The sequence below is a fragment of the Rhipicephalus microplus genome, chromosome X (assembly GCF_043290135.1).
Source record: "Rhipicephalus microplus isolate Deutch F79 chromosome X, USDA_Rmic, whole genome shotgun sequence".
NCBI lineage: Eukaryota > Metazoa > Arthropoda > Arachnida > Ixodida > Ixodidae > Rhipicephalus > Rhipicephalus microplus.
In genome coordinates, this window is record NC_134710.1 from 456036194 (window position 1) to 456053708 (window position 17515).

The 17515-nt window shown below is 39.5% G+C and overlaps 1 protein-coding gene across 4 annotated transcripts in view; it reads left to right on the forward strand.

Annotated features, from left to right (window-relative positions):
• The first annotated feature begins 3384 nt into the window (after positions 1 to 3384).
• LOC142776646 (uncharacterized) overlaps positions 3385 to 17515 on the forward strand; it is a 64933-nt gene continuing 50802 nt past the window's right edge. For 3 of the 4 annotated variants that reach the window (XM_075880640.1, XM_075880638.1, XM_075880636.1), the window contains exons 1-3: positions 3385 to 3671; positions 9906 to 10115; positions 14251 to 16192. In XM_075880640.1, coding sequence (XP_075736755.1) covers positions 16101 to 16192 — 92 coding nt within the window. In that variant the 5' untranslated portion in view covers positions 3385 to 3671; positions 9906 to 10115; positions 14251 to 16100. Of the gene's footprint in view, positions 3672 to 6557; positions 6668 to 9905; positions 10116 to 14250; positions 16193 to 17515 lie in introns of all 4 variants that reach the window. The other variant, XM_075880637.1, reaches the window with a different exon arrangement.

A 17515-nucleotide genomic window follows, 5' to 3' on the forward strand; every position in this document is an offset into this window, starting at 1 on the left:
CCACTTACATCAGTTACGAAAATTGCATTATTCTAATTGATTGGGCAGCTGACAGCATTACTTTCTTTGTTTCCTTCTGGCCACAGTTTATCCGCAAACGTGTTATTCGCTGTTTTTGGGGCTGAATAATATTTTATGTACAAAGCACATCTCTGAATATGTGAGAGCTACTTACTAAGGTTTTTAATACCTATTTTGTTTTTTCACGATCTAATGATTGATTTGCCTTCATGACTCGCATGTAATGTTTTTATGTGCAATAGCCTTTCTAAGATAAATCTTTTTGTTGTGATAAAAAACTAGCACAACAATCATTTTATTTTTACTGCGGCATGTTTTATGATAATAAGGTTTTTCTAACCTTAGGCATTTCATTGTCTTCCGCAAGTTCATTTCATAAGTGCAATCAATAAGTGATTTCCTAATGTCATACCCCTACTGAAACGTTCAGTATGAAATTTTACGGAAAATATATGGACTCCGTAATATTTCCTGATGCTACATACGGAAAAAATATGGAGTTTTATGGAAATATACCGAAGTTGTATGGCATTTACGGAAGGCTTCTTATGAAGTATAAGGAAGGATAAGGAAATGGTATGGCGTATACGGAAAGCTTTTTATGGAGTATACGTAAGGATAAGGAAAATGTATGGCATATATGGAAGGCTTTTTATAGAGTATATGAAAGGATAAGGAAAGATAAGGAAACTTATGGAGCATACGGAGAGTTCATGATAGAAGATATGGAAGGATAAGGAAAGTGTATGGAGTGTACAGAAGCTTTCATAAGGAAAATGCAGAATGTAACGTCTTACGGAAATATACAGATTTTGTAAGGTGCTTACGAAAATGTGCAATAGTAAATGAAAGGCATGTGGATTGTTGCAAAAATGTGGAAACTCTACAGTTGTTGTCACATTTTCAGCAGGAAATCCGAGCTCTATAAAGTTATAAATGAATGCACAGTGACATATATAGTACAAAAAAATAACGCAGGCTGGTCTGTGTTGTCAGTCACCGCTGTTCGCCTTTTTCCAGAATGAATACAACTTCTGCAGATGATCAGGTGCTAAAGTCTGTCACACAGAAAATGTGTCATTCACAAGGAATGACAATAACAGTCATTTTACTTGCATGCTGTCACACGAAAACAAATCACGCAAAAAAGCATAACCTCAAGGGCTCGTTTTTTGGTAGAAACAATAATAATGAGAACTAAATTCAATGTGAATGATCTTGTCAATATTAGTGAAATTGTTCTCATTAACATTGCCAAAGAGAAATGTCATTTTAAAATATCGACCATGAGCTTAGCTCTCCTGAGCACCGACAAAAGAAATGAAAATCCATGAAAACTAATTTCATGTAGCCTAAAAATAATTTTTATTGATAGTATGTGCTCCTACAATATAAATACAGCTATACACAACTTCCCACAGCTTCCCGACAGAAACGAGGTAGGGGCAGAGGGAGTGGTCAGAAAAATAATTAAGTATGAGAGCACAACTGATATGTAAAAACACCTAATGGTGCTTATCATTGATGCACGGATGGTCGTGTGTAGAGCTGGGTCATTTTGAGATTTTCAAAAGCATTGTTTCAGACCGCCATGCAGATTACGCTTCTATTGTAGTGCTACATAAGACACAACTTATGGGCCAGCTTTAATGAATAAGAAGATTATAGGTTAAACAAATGCTTTAAAATATATCATATCAAGGTGGCATGGACGCATACAAGCTAGGTAAAGCGCAATAATGTGAGGACGCATGAGCTTCTCTTGATGCTTCAGTTCTACATAGATGCTTCAACTGTCCTGCAAAGAAATTTAACCAATGTCTGTGTGTGCAACATTGTCCATTTTAAACTATCTATATGTATATATAAAATTCCTACTGCGAGTTAAGCTACGTAGCACTCCATAACTCTTCCTTTAATTAAGGGCAATTTTTCAAACAATCAACAATATTCATTTTCTGTCTCATGACTTCGTGCCCGCAATTCTTGGTTTGGCTCGATCACAATTGTGCAGCCCTTATTTTGGAGGAATCAAAAAACATCAACCAAAATTTTGGAACTGCTTCTCGGTATATTGCCTTCCCTCAACTGCCACAGCTTGAGATGAGTCATATAGCAAGTCTCGCGAATGCCTAGGGCCTACCCTTGAAGAAACTGGTCCGGCTGTGAAATGCTCAGTTTTTTCTCTAATAAATTTTTTGGTTTGAGTTTTTTCACTTCTCGAGTCCCTTCACAATCAAGCAGACCCAATGTTCCCCTTAACCCTTAATTTTGTTATATTATGAAATAAATAAAAAAAATAATAACGAAAATAAAAATACTAATAACTGTGTTGCGCAAAAAACACAGTCCCACATACGTACTTAAACGCAATATTGCTTTTATTTTGTTTTAGAACCTAAGGCATTAGAAAAGATAGCAGTACAATAAAAACGTAGAAATAAAAACAAAAAAAATTACACTTGGCGGGACTCGAACCTGCGCCATTCAGTTGTGCTCGCGTACGTGAACTGAGTGCGTTAGCTTGCTAAGCTATTCGCGCTAAGGAGTGCACGAGAGTTTAAGTAATGTATATGAATTTGCTTTTTACACGCTATGTGTTGGCATATTTATGTACGATATGCGATCGTATCTATTGTTGTGTGCATATGTTTTGGGATTGTATATACGTCACATGCTTCTCGCATGTCTTTCAACTATAGATTGCTGCCCCGCCGCGGATGCAAAGAAGTATTTTTACACCCACACACAAGCTTGAGCAGTTGAAGCTTGTTTCCCGGGGCTCTCTTGCGATTGAGTCGGCCACCACAGGGAATTAGAGTGATACGCCATTGATCCCTGCATCTAGCTGTATTCCACTTAGTAGCTCTATCGCTTGATGACAAATCGCGCGCGGGGCGTGACGCTATTGCGCACGACCATGCCTCGCATAGTGGCGACATCAGCTGATTGCGCCAGCCGGCTTGCTTCGATTTGCTTCAGAGCAAAGAAATGTCATACCTTGAAAGATTGCGTACTGCACTATGTCAAAATGTTACTGCTTTGTAGCCATTCTATGATTCATTGAGAATTGATAACTCTGATATCACTACTGTAGAGCTTTGCGTCAGCGACACGCACCGAACGTGAAACCGCACTACGTCTGTCGTAGAAGCAGTAGGAAGCTGTCGTCTGCTAGAACAAAAACAAAACAAAGACCTGGAAAATATTCATAAGTTGTAACTTGTTGTTTGAATAACCGTTTATCACTTTTAAAGTTATTTTGCCAGATAACATACATTTTTTTTCAGTTCATAGCAGCGACAGATGTTTTTTTTTATTTTCCTCACACAGATATCTCAGTCAAATCCATTCACAGCTAAAGCCACATGTTGTTTGTCTTCTTTCTTTTCGTGGGCATGCCGTTTCGGTGCGTCTATGTGTTCGCGCTGCTACACACGAGAGCACGAAATGTTAAATTTACGCAAGGAAGCGCCGTTCCTCGTTCGTGTGATGTGCTAAGATTGCGCCCTATTCCCGCGGTTGTTCGAGTGCAGATCAAGTGCGAGTCGTCCAAGGAATCGGCGGGTTGGGCGGGCGCTCGAAGGACTCCGAGGTGACGGCTGACGCCTGTGGTCGCTTCACTCAGGACAGTGTGAAAGAAACTAAATGTAAGGGGGACACTTTTTTATGTAGACCAATTATGCCACTCAGTGCAAGTGTGTGTTGCTGCACTCGAACGAGGCGTCGTGAAACGGCAACCTTACGCGCCTTTGCGAGTGCGGTTGCCGATTCGCTTTGACAATGCTAACGCCAGCAGGGCCATGGCGCATCGGCGCGGCCTTACTGGAGCTTATTCGAGACAACTGCGGCAACATGCATGTGTATGATGATCGATTTTTCTCATATGGGAAATGTAGTGAGGAAGACGCACATGGCGCTTGCTACGTTGATGATTATACGAAGCCTGCAGTGCCATTTGATGCAAAGCAGCATTTTGTTTACGTTCGCGGGCGATACAATTTGTAACTTGGCTCGATTCACCTAGCCAACCGCCTAAGTGGGTTGATTAGCATACGTTCACGGTAGAGCGTTATTATGCCCCTAAACAGTGGCGTGTGCTTGTTAAAAGATATAATGTGCGTGCCTAGTGTAGAGAGAGAGAGGTGTTCGTGCAATCTGCATGTGTACCTGCAAGACACCTTTGCTTGTAACTAATATTGTACCGGCCAGCACCTACATTGTACGCCTGACTTTGAAGAAAACTTGCATGCACAATGTGCGATTTTGTAATCTGCCAGAGTTGCTTTTTATAAAATAATACACTGCCAGCAAGTTCAAATTATGTTTCGCTGCTGTGTGGCAGGGGCTCGGTTATCACGCTGTTGTGTAGTTGCTGATGCAAGCACTTAAAGTTTTAATGCTTTAATATTTCTCATCTAACTCATCAGGTGTTTGGCTGTTTCAGCACAAACAAGGCAAAGAGAGAAGGAAGACGGGTAATGACAGGACCAGTGCCGACTTTTGTTTGCAGGAGAATACCCTTGTTGGTGTATTTATTGTTACAGCCTTTCTGTGTTGCTTTTTTGCCCAATTTATGCAACAACACAGTTGTCAGCAATATGAGAGAGAACACTGAAATTTGCTTTTAAAGATCATGGAGACTAAATGCCTAGTAACTCACAGCACAAAGTAACAACAAAAGACATCAGTATGATCAATGTGGATGAGTACAGTCTTGCATCTAAAAAATATATTGTGCAAAATGTTGCCTAAGTAAGAAACCTCTCTATGTTTGCAAATAGTGTGACGTCACTTCGAGCACCGTGCCAGCCATTCCCTCCCTCTGGGCAAGGGCTGGTTGGCAAGGAAGTTGTTTGTGACGTTCCTGATAGACCACTGAGATGTATGCGATTCTAAACCTGTAGCCTAATATATACGTAATCTTTTGTGCAGTTACATCGCTGCATCTGACACCTACAACCTATTTGCATATTTACATTGTTCCCTTAGGACCTAACAAACTTGTTGTTTGCATTGTCACTTCATGAATATCGAGCGGTAAAGCTACTGAGTATATGTGAAACAAGAATCTCTGCTTATTACATGAAGACATATGAGGCCTTCGATAAAACGAGTTATACCTTTATTGAGCTTGCGTACTAGTCGGGGCGATTCATACATGCAGCTTCAGCAAATGGTATCTTCCAGCCCGGTGACCTTGCAATTTTTTTCGGCACACAGCGCAAACACCGAGATGTACCCACTCGCAGATGGTCACGTCAAGTGCATATTTACCTTGACTAAAATGTCGAATCAAGTTTTTTCATCGACCGGTCCCTGCCATGAGTGCTAACGTCTTTGCAAACAAGACACAATGTTATTGACACTGCACACACCACACACAGTATTCTCAGTTGAACTGATATTCTCAATGCTTTTCAATGCACACTACATGCCGCAATCAACAGTGCACATTTTTGAAGACTATGCCGCTTTTGCTCGCACAGGCCACCACGTGTGTTCACTTCAAGATAAACAGACAGCGTGGCAAATATTTTACCACACAGTTTACCACACAGCTGGATGTTTGCTGACACATACTACAGCTAATGTCGACATTGTAACGTGAAGTGTAAGCTTTGAAAAATTAAAACTTGCCCCGAATACTGCACGACTGTACCGGGCTGAGCCACCAGCGGGAGTGTTTTTCCAGCCACACCTTTTACATGTGCCAGTGACATCATGCTGTGACGTACCTCGGTAGGGGCCTATCGGTGCATACTTTATGTGAATGAGGGTCCTGTTAGTGAAAGCAGGCATTGTTGATTTCGTAACTTGTTCATGCCCAACTGGACCTTCATTTGCACAAGTTGTCTGACTGATATTCAGGCAAACTTTTGTGTAATAATGTATACAGTTGGCAGTCTGTGCTTGCCCCATACTGTTGGTACAGGTGTTTCTTGTTGTTACTTTGCACTGCTCATTACTGCTCACCTACAGAAACTAGCCTATCTTGCCGCTGTTTTGGACAAGATGCAGCTGGCAAGTGCGATAGTGTTCATAACTCTAAATTCTCGAGCAAAAATTATCGTTTCATATTCAGTTAGTTGCATTCATATAAGTACATTATAAGAAATCATTGATTAAACATGAATCCGTGTTCCTTTACATAATGCTCACAACTTTTATATCAAATTGAATGGTGTTTATAAAAAACTTGGGTTTTAGCTAAACTTCATGCTCTTTTCTCGAACAGCTGACAAAACCCTATTGCATGCTTACTTGCCATGAATCGGGCTGTGTTCGAAATACATTGCAATTCTTCACCGGACTGCCAGTACACTTCAAATTGGGGGAACATTTATTAACCATGGATTGAATAACAATGAACGGAAAGAAAGAAGCGGCAGGCCGGGATACTTGATATTGGCATCCGTTTTGCTACCCAGCGCATTATCATGCAAACTTCCTATAGAGTGGTTATGCGTCTTGCATGTGTGTCTGTAAACAAAGAACTTTGGGTAGAACTATATTTATCCTACAAATGGTTGCAGGACTTTGGAGGCTGTAGGGCTGCCTAGGAATGGTGGAATCCCTGGACATGTGTTCAATCATGCTGCATCAGCTCCTTAGTGTTTTCACGGCATCTTTACAGATGTGTTGGGTGAGCAAAGCAAGCAGGTTTCAACACAAGGAAAAGTATAATATGGCAGCACCTCTTGTGCGTGCCTTACATCCCAAGTATATCAAATATTTATCTTGCCTTGTGACCTGTAATTTTTAAAGAGACACTTCTTTTTGCTTTATATTTGAGTCTTGATGCTTCGACAGCAATGTATTTGTGTTTGACAGCAAGTGTTCTCGAACAAATAACTGATCTGAATAATGACAAAACACCCTTCATACTTGGTCCTTAGCATAAGCTAGAACATATCTGTAGATGATTCAATTATTCCTTTATTGCTGGCATGATAGTGGGCAAGTAGCAAAGGCAAATTCAGATTGGAGTGGTCGGTGACGTCTGTTTAGGCTCTGCCATATGTCTTTGCAACCAGAGTTACTTGTGGCCACATATACAATGAAGCCACATGACGTGCATTCTAAATGAGATTACCATATCACATTTCACTGCATCTTAGTATGCGCCAAACAAATGCAGATATCATTAGCTTGCCACTATAAAGGATCCTAAACCAATACAAGGTTGAAATTTAGTCGTGGTGTTGCAGCTGTGTATGACTCTACAATGGATGCGTAGCCGTGATAATTTGTCTATATTTTGTCGCAATAGTAATGTTACACACATTGTAAGATACAAAAGAGGTCCTTGCTTATTTCGCTTTTTTTCGCTATGCTTCTTTCTTGTCTCTTCTTGCCATGCGTTCCTCCTCACTGTACAAGGAGCAAGAGCAGTGGGCACACAAACACGTAATAAAAAAATGTTGTAAGGTGAGAACTGAGAAGCTGAACACTTCCAAAAGCCTCAAAGAGGTAAAGGTATTGTTTCTAGCTACTTTTTGGGCACCCATAGCTAGTTGTGCTGCTGCAGTTAAAAAAAAGTTAAATGTTAAAAATAATTTGGAGGTGGTTTGGCACCCATAATTGCAGTTACATACAGAACTAGGTTTCAATGCGTAAGCAAAATCTGTTCACTCTAAATCAATCCTAATGATATTTGAAATTCAGGAAATATTCACAGAAAAGCTCAGGAAAAGGCTAAGTGGTTGCCCCTTGAACGTGAAGGAGATACCCTTCTTCTAAAAGGTCAATAGACAGTCTAGTAGTCTCGATATTACATGCACTATAAAATATTCTGGTGTGGTGCTTTTCATGCATGTTATAATGAGAGGGGTTTTTAATAGAACTGTTGTCACTTTGCCCTGCATTGCTGAAATTGTTCACATAGTTATAATACATGAACGACTTTATGCCTTTTGATTTTATGCAAATGGTTGGCTTACCCAGTCGGTTTAACTTGATTTGGATAAAATCATAATATGCTCTAAAAATTTTTTTACTATACAGCAGGTTTATTTTTAAAATACGCGACCATTGATGTGAACGCAGTTGGTGGCGTGCTTGATTAATCCTTCACTATCACCACTCTAACTACACCTGCTACCGTGCATAGTGCGACAAAAGTAATGGTACTTAACATTACTGGCAGCATACACTTTTATGTCTCAAAATAGGTTAAGAAGCCAGGTAAAATGTGTGTACGTTTTTTTTTTCGCTCCAACTAAATATTCAGGTCTACTTAAAGTAACTTCCGCTCTTTTAAGGTCCTCAAACTTTTAGGTGTTCAAAAGAAGTATCAATGCCATATACTTTCTTTGTCAGCCTACTCACCACTCTAATAATGAGAATTACCCGACAACATTACCCAGTAAAATAAAGGGATGTTATAAAAAGTAATGCCAATTCAATTGTTAAAAAACGTTGCCAAGTTACGTTTTTGTTCACTTTTCTTTTCACAATTTTGTTAAGGTTACTTTTGATAACTTCCCCGATAGTTTGTTTGGCATCATTTTCTGCTAGTTCTCATTATAATGTGTTCAACAAAGGCAACAAACCCTTAAATGTATAGTTCTTTCCTTTACTCGTAAATCTGAAACAGTGAATCTCAGTAATCTTAGCGGTGTGTGACTTGTTTTTTCTTTTGATCAGTTGTGCATGTGTTCAAGTACATGCATTTAGGTGGGAGGGCGAACTATTGCGTCCTCCTGTGACTAGCAGCTTTTCTGAGAACTGACAGATGCATATTGGTGCCAAAGAAGTATAGGGATATTGGAAGTAATCGTAACGTAATTGCAAGCGTAATGTAATTGCCAGTAGGCAAAAAAAGGTGTGCCACACTCGCCATAATGGTAACAGGCAGCGCTGACTGACTCTTCCATGTATAAATGCACATATATACCGTACAAAATGGAAGAGGGATAGCCGCCATGGTAGCTCAGTTGATAGAGCATCGGACATGTTATTCGAAGTTCGCAGGCTTGGTTCCTGTACAGGGTAGGTTATCTTTTTTTTCTACTTTTCTTTCTTAACAATTACAACACTTCTATTCTTCTTGAAGATTTTCTGGTGTAAAAAAGGTACCTTATAATCTGAAGAGGCAAACAGAATGTGCCAGTGTACGAGTTAGCTCTTGTAGTGGTTACAAGTAAGATATGTTTTGAAGAATAAATCATTTTTCCACTTGCCTAAAGAATGGCTACAGGACATGGCGCTGGATACACTTTGTTATTTTTGAATCAAGCTATCTTGTATTCTATTTTTATAAATTACATGGGATACACATGACGGTATCACACACTTTAACGCCACAAAGATTATGCAGCGAACAATGTTATAAATGCGAAATTGCATAAGGATAAGGTGAAAACTGCACCCTCAACGAGAATGTACAGGGAGCGCAGGGTGCAGGCGTCATTCCATCTGCCCGTGCTTTTCAAGTGCGAGCTGTTTTCACCTCGTTCTGACCAACTAATTAGATTGAGATGTGTTGTTATAGTGCAAGAGGATGCTCCACGGGAAACTAGGTTTGTCTCAAACTCTGTGTGTGTCTTTCAACCTATATGGTGCCCGGTTCAAGAGTTCATGCAGTCCAGATCTAAATGAAATAAAATGAACCGTGTAAATAAACAGGATTGTGTAAAATGTCGTTTTAGTGCGCAACTGTAGTTGTGGTTGTGCTGAATGACCTTTCTTTATATACACTGCATAACAAACTTTCTCCTTTAGAGTCGAGTACATCTTCGGATCGATTGTAGATGTTTGCATATGCGAGGCCTAAAGTTTTATAAGAAATTCCTCAGTGTGCCACGAGGAAATGTGTGTTCAGCGAAAATTTGTATATCATTATATACAACTCATAAAGCCTCGTCTACAACTTTGTGCAGGTTGACCTTGAGCAGAAAACGAGGAGCGGCAGCAGCCCCCACAAAAAAGCAAGCACCCTCCAAGCTCCCGAAGCTCTCTTCGACAGGAACAGCAAGGTCACTGTGTGGCATTGAAAAGCACTGCAAGGAGTGCCTTATCAGTACACTGTGCTGCTCTTTCATCGCAGAAGACGAAGTTGACCACTCCATAGGAACTTCACGCTGTGTATTGTGAGTGCTTCAGTGGTTTTGTTTTTGTCCAGCCAGCAGTTAAAAAATCATGTGTCAGATTCAGCCAGGATGGCTAGAGGGAGTCGGGCAGGCATGTTTGGACATTTGTCTAGCCAAGTAGTGCCAATTTTCGCACTGGTCCTGTTGGAGTTACGGCCACAATCACAGAAGCTACGTCACCTCTCTAAATGTAGAGATGTGTCGGGGAAGATTAGCTGCATTAGGTTTTTCTATAACTGGTAGCTGCCAACATTCTTCATTATACAAGAGTTTTGTTCCTCACTTATGGGTGTAAAGCCCTCTTCAGAAAAAATGCAACCCGTCTACTTCCAGAAGACTCCAAGGCCCTACTTGTAGGTTTTTTCGGCTTGTATCATAAGCACCTCGTTTGGGGTACATGAACATTTTATAAACATGTACAGCGAAAAATTTGGGTGGCTGGTCGTTTTGTCGTTATCTTGTTCCTCGCAGTATTCTTAAGCATGTTGTGCATTACGTTGTCAATCTGGTTTATGTACATTACGAAGTTTCAGGCTACATATAAAAAGCCTGGAAGCAAGCTATCAATATTTTTTTAACAGAGTTGCTTATTCTGATACATGATACATCACTAAACTTTCGTGCGTATTCATCAATGTAAGCTCGTCTTAGTGTTATCCAAAATGAAGATGTGAGTCGACAGATGGAAACATCTAGTGGGGTAATCAGGGTGAACAGTAGAAGTGCTTCAGACAGGCTGGCCGATGTTGCGATAGGAGGACCTATTTTTTAGAAGTCACCTTGTCATCCTTGGCGTGTTAGTTTAAATGGGGTCAGTAATGACATCATCTTTTGGTGTAGGCGTGTGTGCCTGTTGGAAATGTTTGTCTGAAAAAAAAAACCTATAACGCAGAAGAGTGCAGCCCTTGCTTCTTTTCAAGTTAGGTTGCACTGATACAAAGTGTTCTCCTGTCGGAGATTGGGGGTAAGGGAAGCAAAAAAAAAGATAAATGATAGAAAAGAAGAAAAAAGAAGAAAAAAAGGGGAATGCAGAGTAAAAGTAGTGCTACACTGCTCCTACTTTGCATCCCCCCTTTTCTTCTTTTTTTCCTTGTTTTCTTTTTTCACCTTTTTTGTTACATTTGCATTGCCCATCTAGTGCATGAATCAATGAACATGGCTTTGCTATAGCAAAGATGCCTATGTGGTGTTGGATTGAAAAGTGCATTGTACTTCATTCAGTTAATTACAGACTGATCAGTCTTGTAATAAGTGTTTCCTGTCTATCACCACACATGTTCGAATGAAAAGTTTGTGCTTGGCTCTTAGTATGCTGGTATATAGCTTGTGTCTTGGACTACTCAAAATGAATGTTATTTTGCTGCTGTTTATGGTAATGAATTTATCCAACATGAAAATATCTTGCCTTGTGAACTTTGTCGGACCTGCCTTTCTTTTTCTTTCCTATGCAGGCATTGTATGTGAGGGAGGCAGTAACAGAGAGGTGATAGCTTGAGCTTCGGAAGAATAAAAGCTGGCAGTGAGGCAATTACGCATCAAACATCCCAGCCATTTTGCCAACCGTCCTAAATGTGTTTTGAAAAAAAAATATTGTGCTCATTTACTGTTTTTTTCTGAAAACAGCAAAATGCCAAAGTATATCGCTGAGAACAAAATATTAGGCCACATTGGTGCCTTCTGGACTTCCCAGGATGTCGTCTGGTTGTTGTTTGTAAAAAGTAAAAAGTGTTTCAAAAATGCTGCCTCTTCTACACCAAATTCGGTCTAGGTATAACGAAAGGTGATTGTGTGTAGTGCATGAAGCGCAGTAATATTAGTGCAATTTTTTCGCCACATCAAAAGCAAGGAAGCAGTTCTCTTTATATAGCAAGTTATATGATTACACTTTGTCTTAAAGTAGAAATGAATTTTTGAAGTTTTCTTATCATGGCTGTTTTCTGCATTTGATATACGACAGCTTCCGTTCCGAAGTTCCCCATGGCCCTCAATAGTAGACTTCAAAAATCATTTTCCTCATTTAAACAAAGATTGTAATGATAACACTTGCCATGTAACAAGAACTGTTTATTTGCTTTCAACTTACACATAAAAGTAATTTTCAATTAGACAAACACACAGCTCAAATTGCATCTCAATGTGGACAAAAACGATTATATAGTGATATTTGTAATGTGAACCTAACATTATTTTTTTTCGTGAAAAATAACTTCTGTGCTGTGAGTATTTGTGGCTCAAATATTCATACAAAATGCAGTATTGCCATACAAGAAATGCAAACGATAAACAGTTTGGCTGAATACTTCAAAGCCTATGTAGCGGAAAAATTGCACTAATGTTACTCGGCTTCAAATAATTTAGGAAGCACCTTTACCTAATATGTTGATTAAATTTGATATGGCAAGAAAAAGCGGTACTTTGAAATTTTTCTCACAAATAACACCCGCACGACCTTCTGCGAAATTCTAAAGGTACCCACGTGGCCACTACTTTTTTCTCTTCAAAACCTTTCTGCAAATAACTATTTTCAGAAGAGTAAATTACCATCATTTTTTAAACTGTACATCTGTAATGGTCGCCAGGCAGTATGGTTTGTATGTTTGGTGTAGAATAGCCCAGTGCGAAAAACAACAAATGGCTGAGCATCCTTTGACGCTCGGGCGATTTCAAAAGCATTTGTTTGTTAGCAGCAATTCAGTTAAGCCCTTGTCTTTATGCTTAGGCCCAGAAACAAAACACAAGTAACCAAACTAGTCCTAAGAGTCATGTAGTCTCGCTGTTCCAAGGCTTGTGGAGCCTAATTTAGTGCAAGCTTCACCATTTTTTAAAAATTTAGATTCAACCAACAGGTTTTGGAGGCACAGTGCATTTTCAGCTAACTTGTTTCACACCAGTTACTTAGATAGAAAGCGGAAAGTAGAGGTAAAAATACCATTTTAAAGGCATTGTAGGTAATAACAAAAAGGACTGCTTTCTTTGTGTTGTGCTTTGCTTGAACGCTGTGCTTTTTGTGGTATAGTTCATTGTCTAGTGAACATAGGCCTTAAAAACTAACATTAGCCATGTTGAGGTTGATTTCTTGGTTATAGTCATAGTAGCCATATTAAAAATTATGACTTCAAACTTCATTGTTCTTTTGAAGATTTTTTTCTTGCATAATGATATTTGAGAGTCTTAGTCAATTTTGTTATAAGAAAACGTGATGTCATAATAGGGTCACTTTTTGTAGAGTCGTTCAGTTCTACCTTACCTTTTTCATTCCTAATAGAGCAGTTATTTTCAATATCAGTATATAAAATGGAATGAGCATGCTGTATGTAGTAAAGTGTAAGCACTTACAAATAGCACATGCACCCAACTTTTCTGTTGGCGATTTATTTCTGTTATTCTTGATTTATATGTGGGGTTTCACGTCCGAAAACCACTATATGATTATGACAGACGCCGTAGTGGAGGGCACTGGAAACTTCGACCACTTGGGTTCTTTAACGTACACCCAAATCTGAGCACACGTGCCTACAGCATTTCTGCCTCAATCGGAAATGGAGCCGGGGTTTGATACCGCGACATGCGGGTCAGCAGCAGAATTTCTGTTACTCTTGTTCCCCTATATGTGTGCAGTTCGGTTATAGTTATCTGGCTTGCACAGATTTTTAGTGGCACCTGCCTGGTCCTGCTTGCTTTCATGGTGATTTTAACATTCTTAAGTTGCATAGGTTTAACTCTCAAAATTGTTCAAGATGCCAATTTTGTGCACAAACTATGTAGTATAAAGGCAGCAGATGTACATGCACACACTATTAAATGTACATTATGAGCTTTCACTTGCAGTTCCCAAAGTTTTACTGGGCTGGAAGCATTTAAATCATAATTTTATAAGGACATATTAATCAATTATCTCTACCATTGAAAATCGTGACAACCTAGTTATTTTCACTGTGATAAGCATGCTGTTTTTTTTCATGTGGCAGAACTAATTTATACACTCATTCCTTCCATTATTCACAAATGCATAACATGAAGTATTGTGTGCCTTACATTTTCAGTTTCATTCTGTGTGTTATATTTCTTGTGCATGTGAACTATTGTGCTAACATGTGTCTCTTACATAATTTGTGCCAATTATTTTCATTTCCAGGTGCCTATGAGGGACACATAAGTTCTATGGCAGTGACCTTCGAAATTTACAGTGGTGCCGGAGCCTCAAGCAGCATTTCGCCGATCTCCACAAGGCATTCATGAGATAAACACAGCGCCACACTTTCACAGTGCTATGATTATTATTTATGTTTAAACAATTCGTTCTAAAATTGCTGTTATATTGTGTTTTGTGCCACCATCCTGTGGCTTAGGTGGAGCTCGTGAAATTACGGTGCACTCACCTCATTTGTGTATGATCAACACTGCAATGTCACTATTCACAGCTGGAGCATACAGACAAATAAAAAAATATATTGATTATAGCAGGGCTGATGTGTATATAATGCTTCTCTATTGATAATAATAACTTTATAAGTTCTTTAAGCCTTGCATAGAACACTGCATTAATGTGTTGCAATGTAACCACCATTTATGATTGCTAGCATGTTAATTTACTAGTTTTGTAATGTATTTTATTTAAAAGGTAATTTTGCTTCCGTATCACGACAATTAGAAAGATGCCGATGATTCAATCCCTCATCATGCACATTTAAGAAATATTGTGATTTGTACACAGTATTGCATGTACTCAAAATGTGGACGTCTACTCAATTTACACATTATATTGCTTTGCACTAGATTCCGACATAACATGCACACATTTCAGTTTTTCCGCATGATACGTGTTGCCATAAGTTGCGGAGTCCGCATCATACGTCTTATGCGGAGTCCGCATCATACGTCTTCCATATTCCAATAATTCCGTACTTGAGGTCTCCGCATCTTACGGAACGTTTCAGTAGGGAGTTCATGATAACTAAGTTTGCCAATACCTAACCATGCGTTATTAGTCACAGCTATGTATACCTATGCTTCACATCGTTAATAACTGGAGAAAAGCATTATCAAGTACCGTAACTTGAGCCCATACAAGGATTGCGGGGGTGAATGATGACGTTTTTTGAACTGGAGAGTGATATCTTCTTGCTTTGTTTTGTGTCAAGTGCAATAAGAATATTATTTGCCGAGTTTCCCGTGTTATTGAGAATAATCTTTTCTGAGGTTAACGTGTTAAGATGACAAAACGGTTATTGGAGCGCCATAGTAAAGGACTAAGAAAGTTTAACCATCTGGAATTCTTTATTTGCACCCGTGCCTAAGTGTAGAGGGCTCGAGCGATTCTTCCTCGATAGAAATTCCAGCAAAACACAGCCGTGGTTTGATTCTATGGGCTTCAGTTTAGCAGTCAAGGGTTACGTGAACTGTCTACTGATTGTGGGCTCTAGTATTGCTTCCAATGATACCGGCTAAGTATTTCAAGTTTGATATCTAAGGTTTAACGTCCCAAAACCACTGTATGATTATGAAAGATGCCATGGTGGAGGACTCCGGAAGATTTGACCACCTTGGATTATTTAACATTCACCCAAATCTCCGTAAGGCTGCATACATTTTTATTAGCCTATAAAGCACTACATGTCACTGTCATTAACTTCGCATATCGTAGAGCACGAGGCTAAAGTGGCTATGCAGAGCTTCTCTAATTAGCCTATAGTGTTTTAACTGCCTTGAAAATTGCCTCTTAATCAGAATATACTGTCGTGATCAGTGTGATTTTGAGAAATGAATGTAGTCTCTCTTACCTTGAAAGACGCTAAAAAATTAAATTTTTTGAAGTGGTAATGTTGTGTTCAAGCTTCGAGGGATAAATACTGATCTGTTAATCTTAATTTTCTTCAGCCACTCACTGTTTTAAATTCGAATATCTTCTGTAAATAATCGAATATGGTCTGTAAATGCTCTAAGCTGTAGTGTAATATATAGCAAATCACTAATTTGCAATTTTGTATGTACGTCTATGCAGATCTCACTTACAGCAGCCGCCTTTTGCCACACCATGAGAACGGGGACGCGGGCCTAACATCACGTTTCCATAAAAAGTGAGTTATTATAAGACACTCACAGAACGCAGATAATAAAACAACATAAAAGCGACGGCCGAATCTCAACATGTGGGATATATACAGGACGGTCACAGATGGGACACAATCAGGACAGTTACTTTGAGGTGACATGAAACTGGCAGCCAAATCACAACAGTTGGGAAACATACATGTTGCATCCTCATGTTGCATCTGGTAACCATACAGTAAACTAACAGGACGTTGCCATTTGCTTAAGAGAAGTAGGCGAAGGTTTATTGTGCCTCATTTCTCCAGGGGGACGAAGGAATGAATGCTACAGCAACAAAGTGTAATGTCACTCGAAAAGCGGCAAGCAGTTCGAAACTTGCAGCGCGCACCTCAAGCAGAAAGCACACTACATATTAGCATACTATAGACGTATCTCCCTCTGGGAAAGCGGGGCTCGAGTCCTTCACTAAGTGAAGCTAGAGGGCTTAGACCCCCCTCCCGCACTTTCAACTGTGGTTACTTTTGGCTGCGTGCCAGGAAACAAACAACGGCAGCAAACTTTTCCTTCACTGTATTATAGCCTCAATATATAAAAAAATTCTGACACATCTGCATTAAAATATTCTTCATATACTCTTTGTGATGAGGGCCATTTATGCGACGCATTCACGCTGTGTGTTTTAGCATGGCGAAGAAGACTATTGATAAGCAGGGGCCCTAAATCATTAGATCACTCGTTCGTGTTGTTTCCAGCTGTTCTTGACCTCAAATTTAAATATTTGATCATTCAATTGCGGCTGGTACGAGAAAACGCAGTATAGACTGATCGAACAACTCCTATATCAGAAAAATTATTTTGTTCCACTGATAAGTATTAGTAATGGTGCTGCTCTGCCGTAGCAACCATGAGCGTGTGAGTGCGACTAAGAAATGTATAATCAGAAATTCCTTTTTTAATAGACGCAATAGTGATGAAAATTAACAGACAACCTTGCAGGCGAAAGTATAGCGAACGTGTTAAGCAGTTATTATAATTTAAAAGTGAACAAAAACAAGTAGACAAATAGACAACTACCCGACCTTTTGCGAGACAACCTGCGACCTTCTAGTAACACTTCCGATGCACTACTACCGAAGCTACTATGACGGCCATCGCCTCTTTAAACAAATGCATTGTAAAAAGTAATGGACGTAAAGGGGGCTCAAGGTTACTCCTTCAGAAGAGTAAGTGAATTGCTACACACGTTTCACTATTTCGAAAGTAACTGCGACGGGAGGAACCATTACTGTCCATTTGCAGTTGTCGGCTTAGGAAGTAACTGACAGGAGCATCCGGTGTTCTGCCCATAC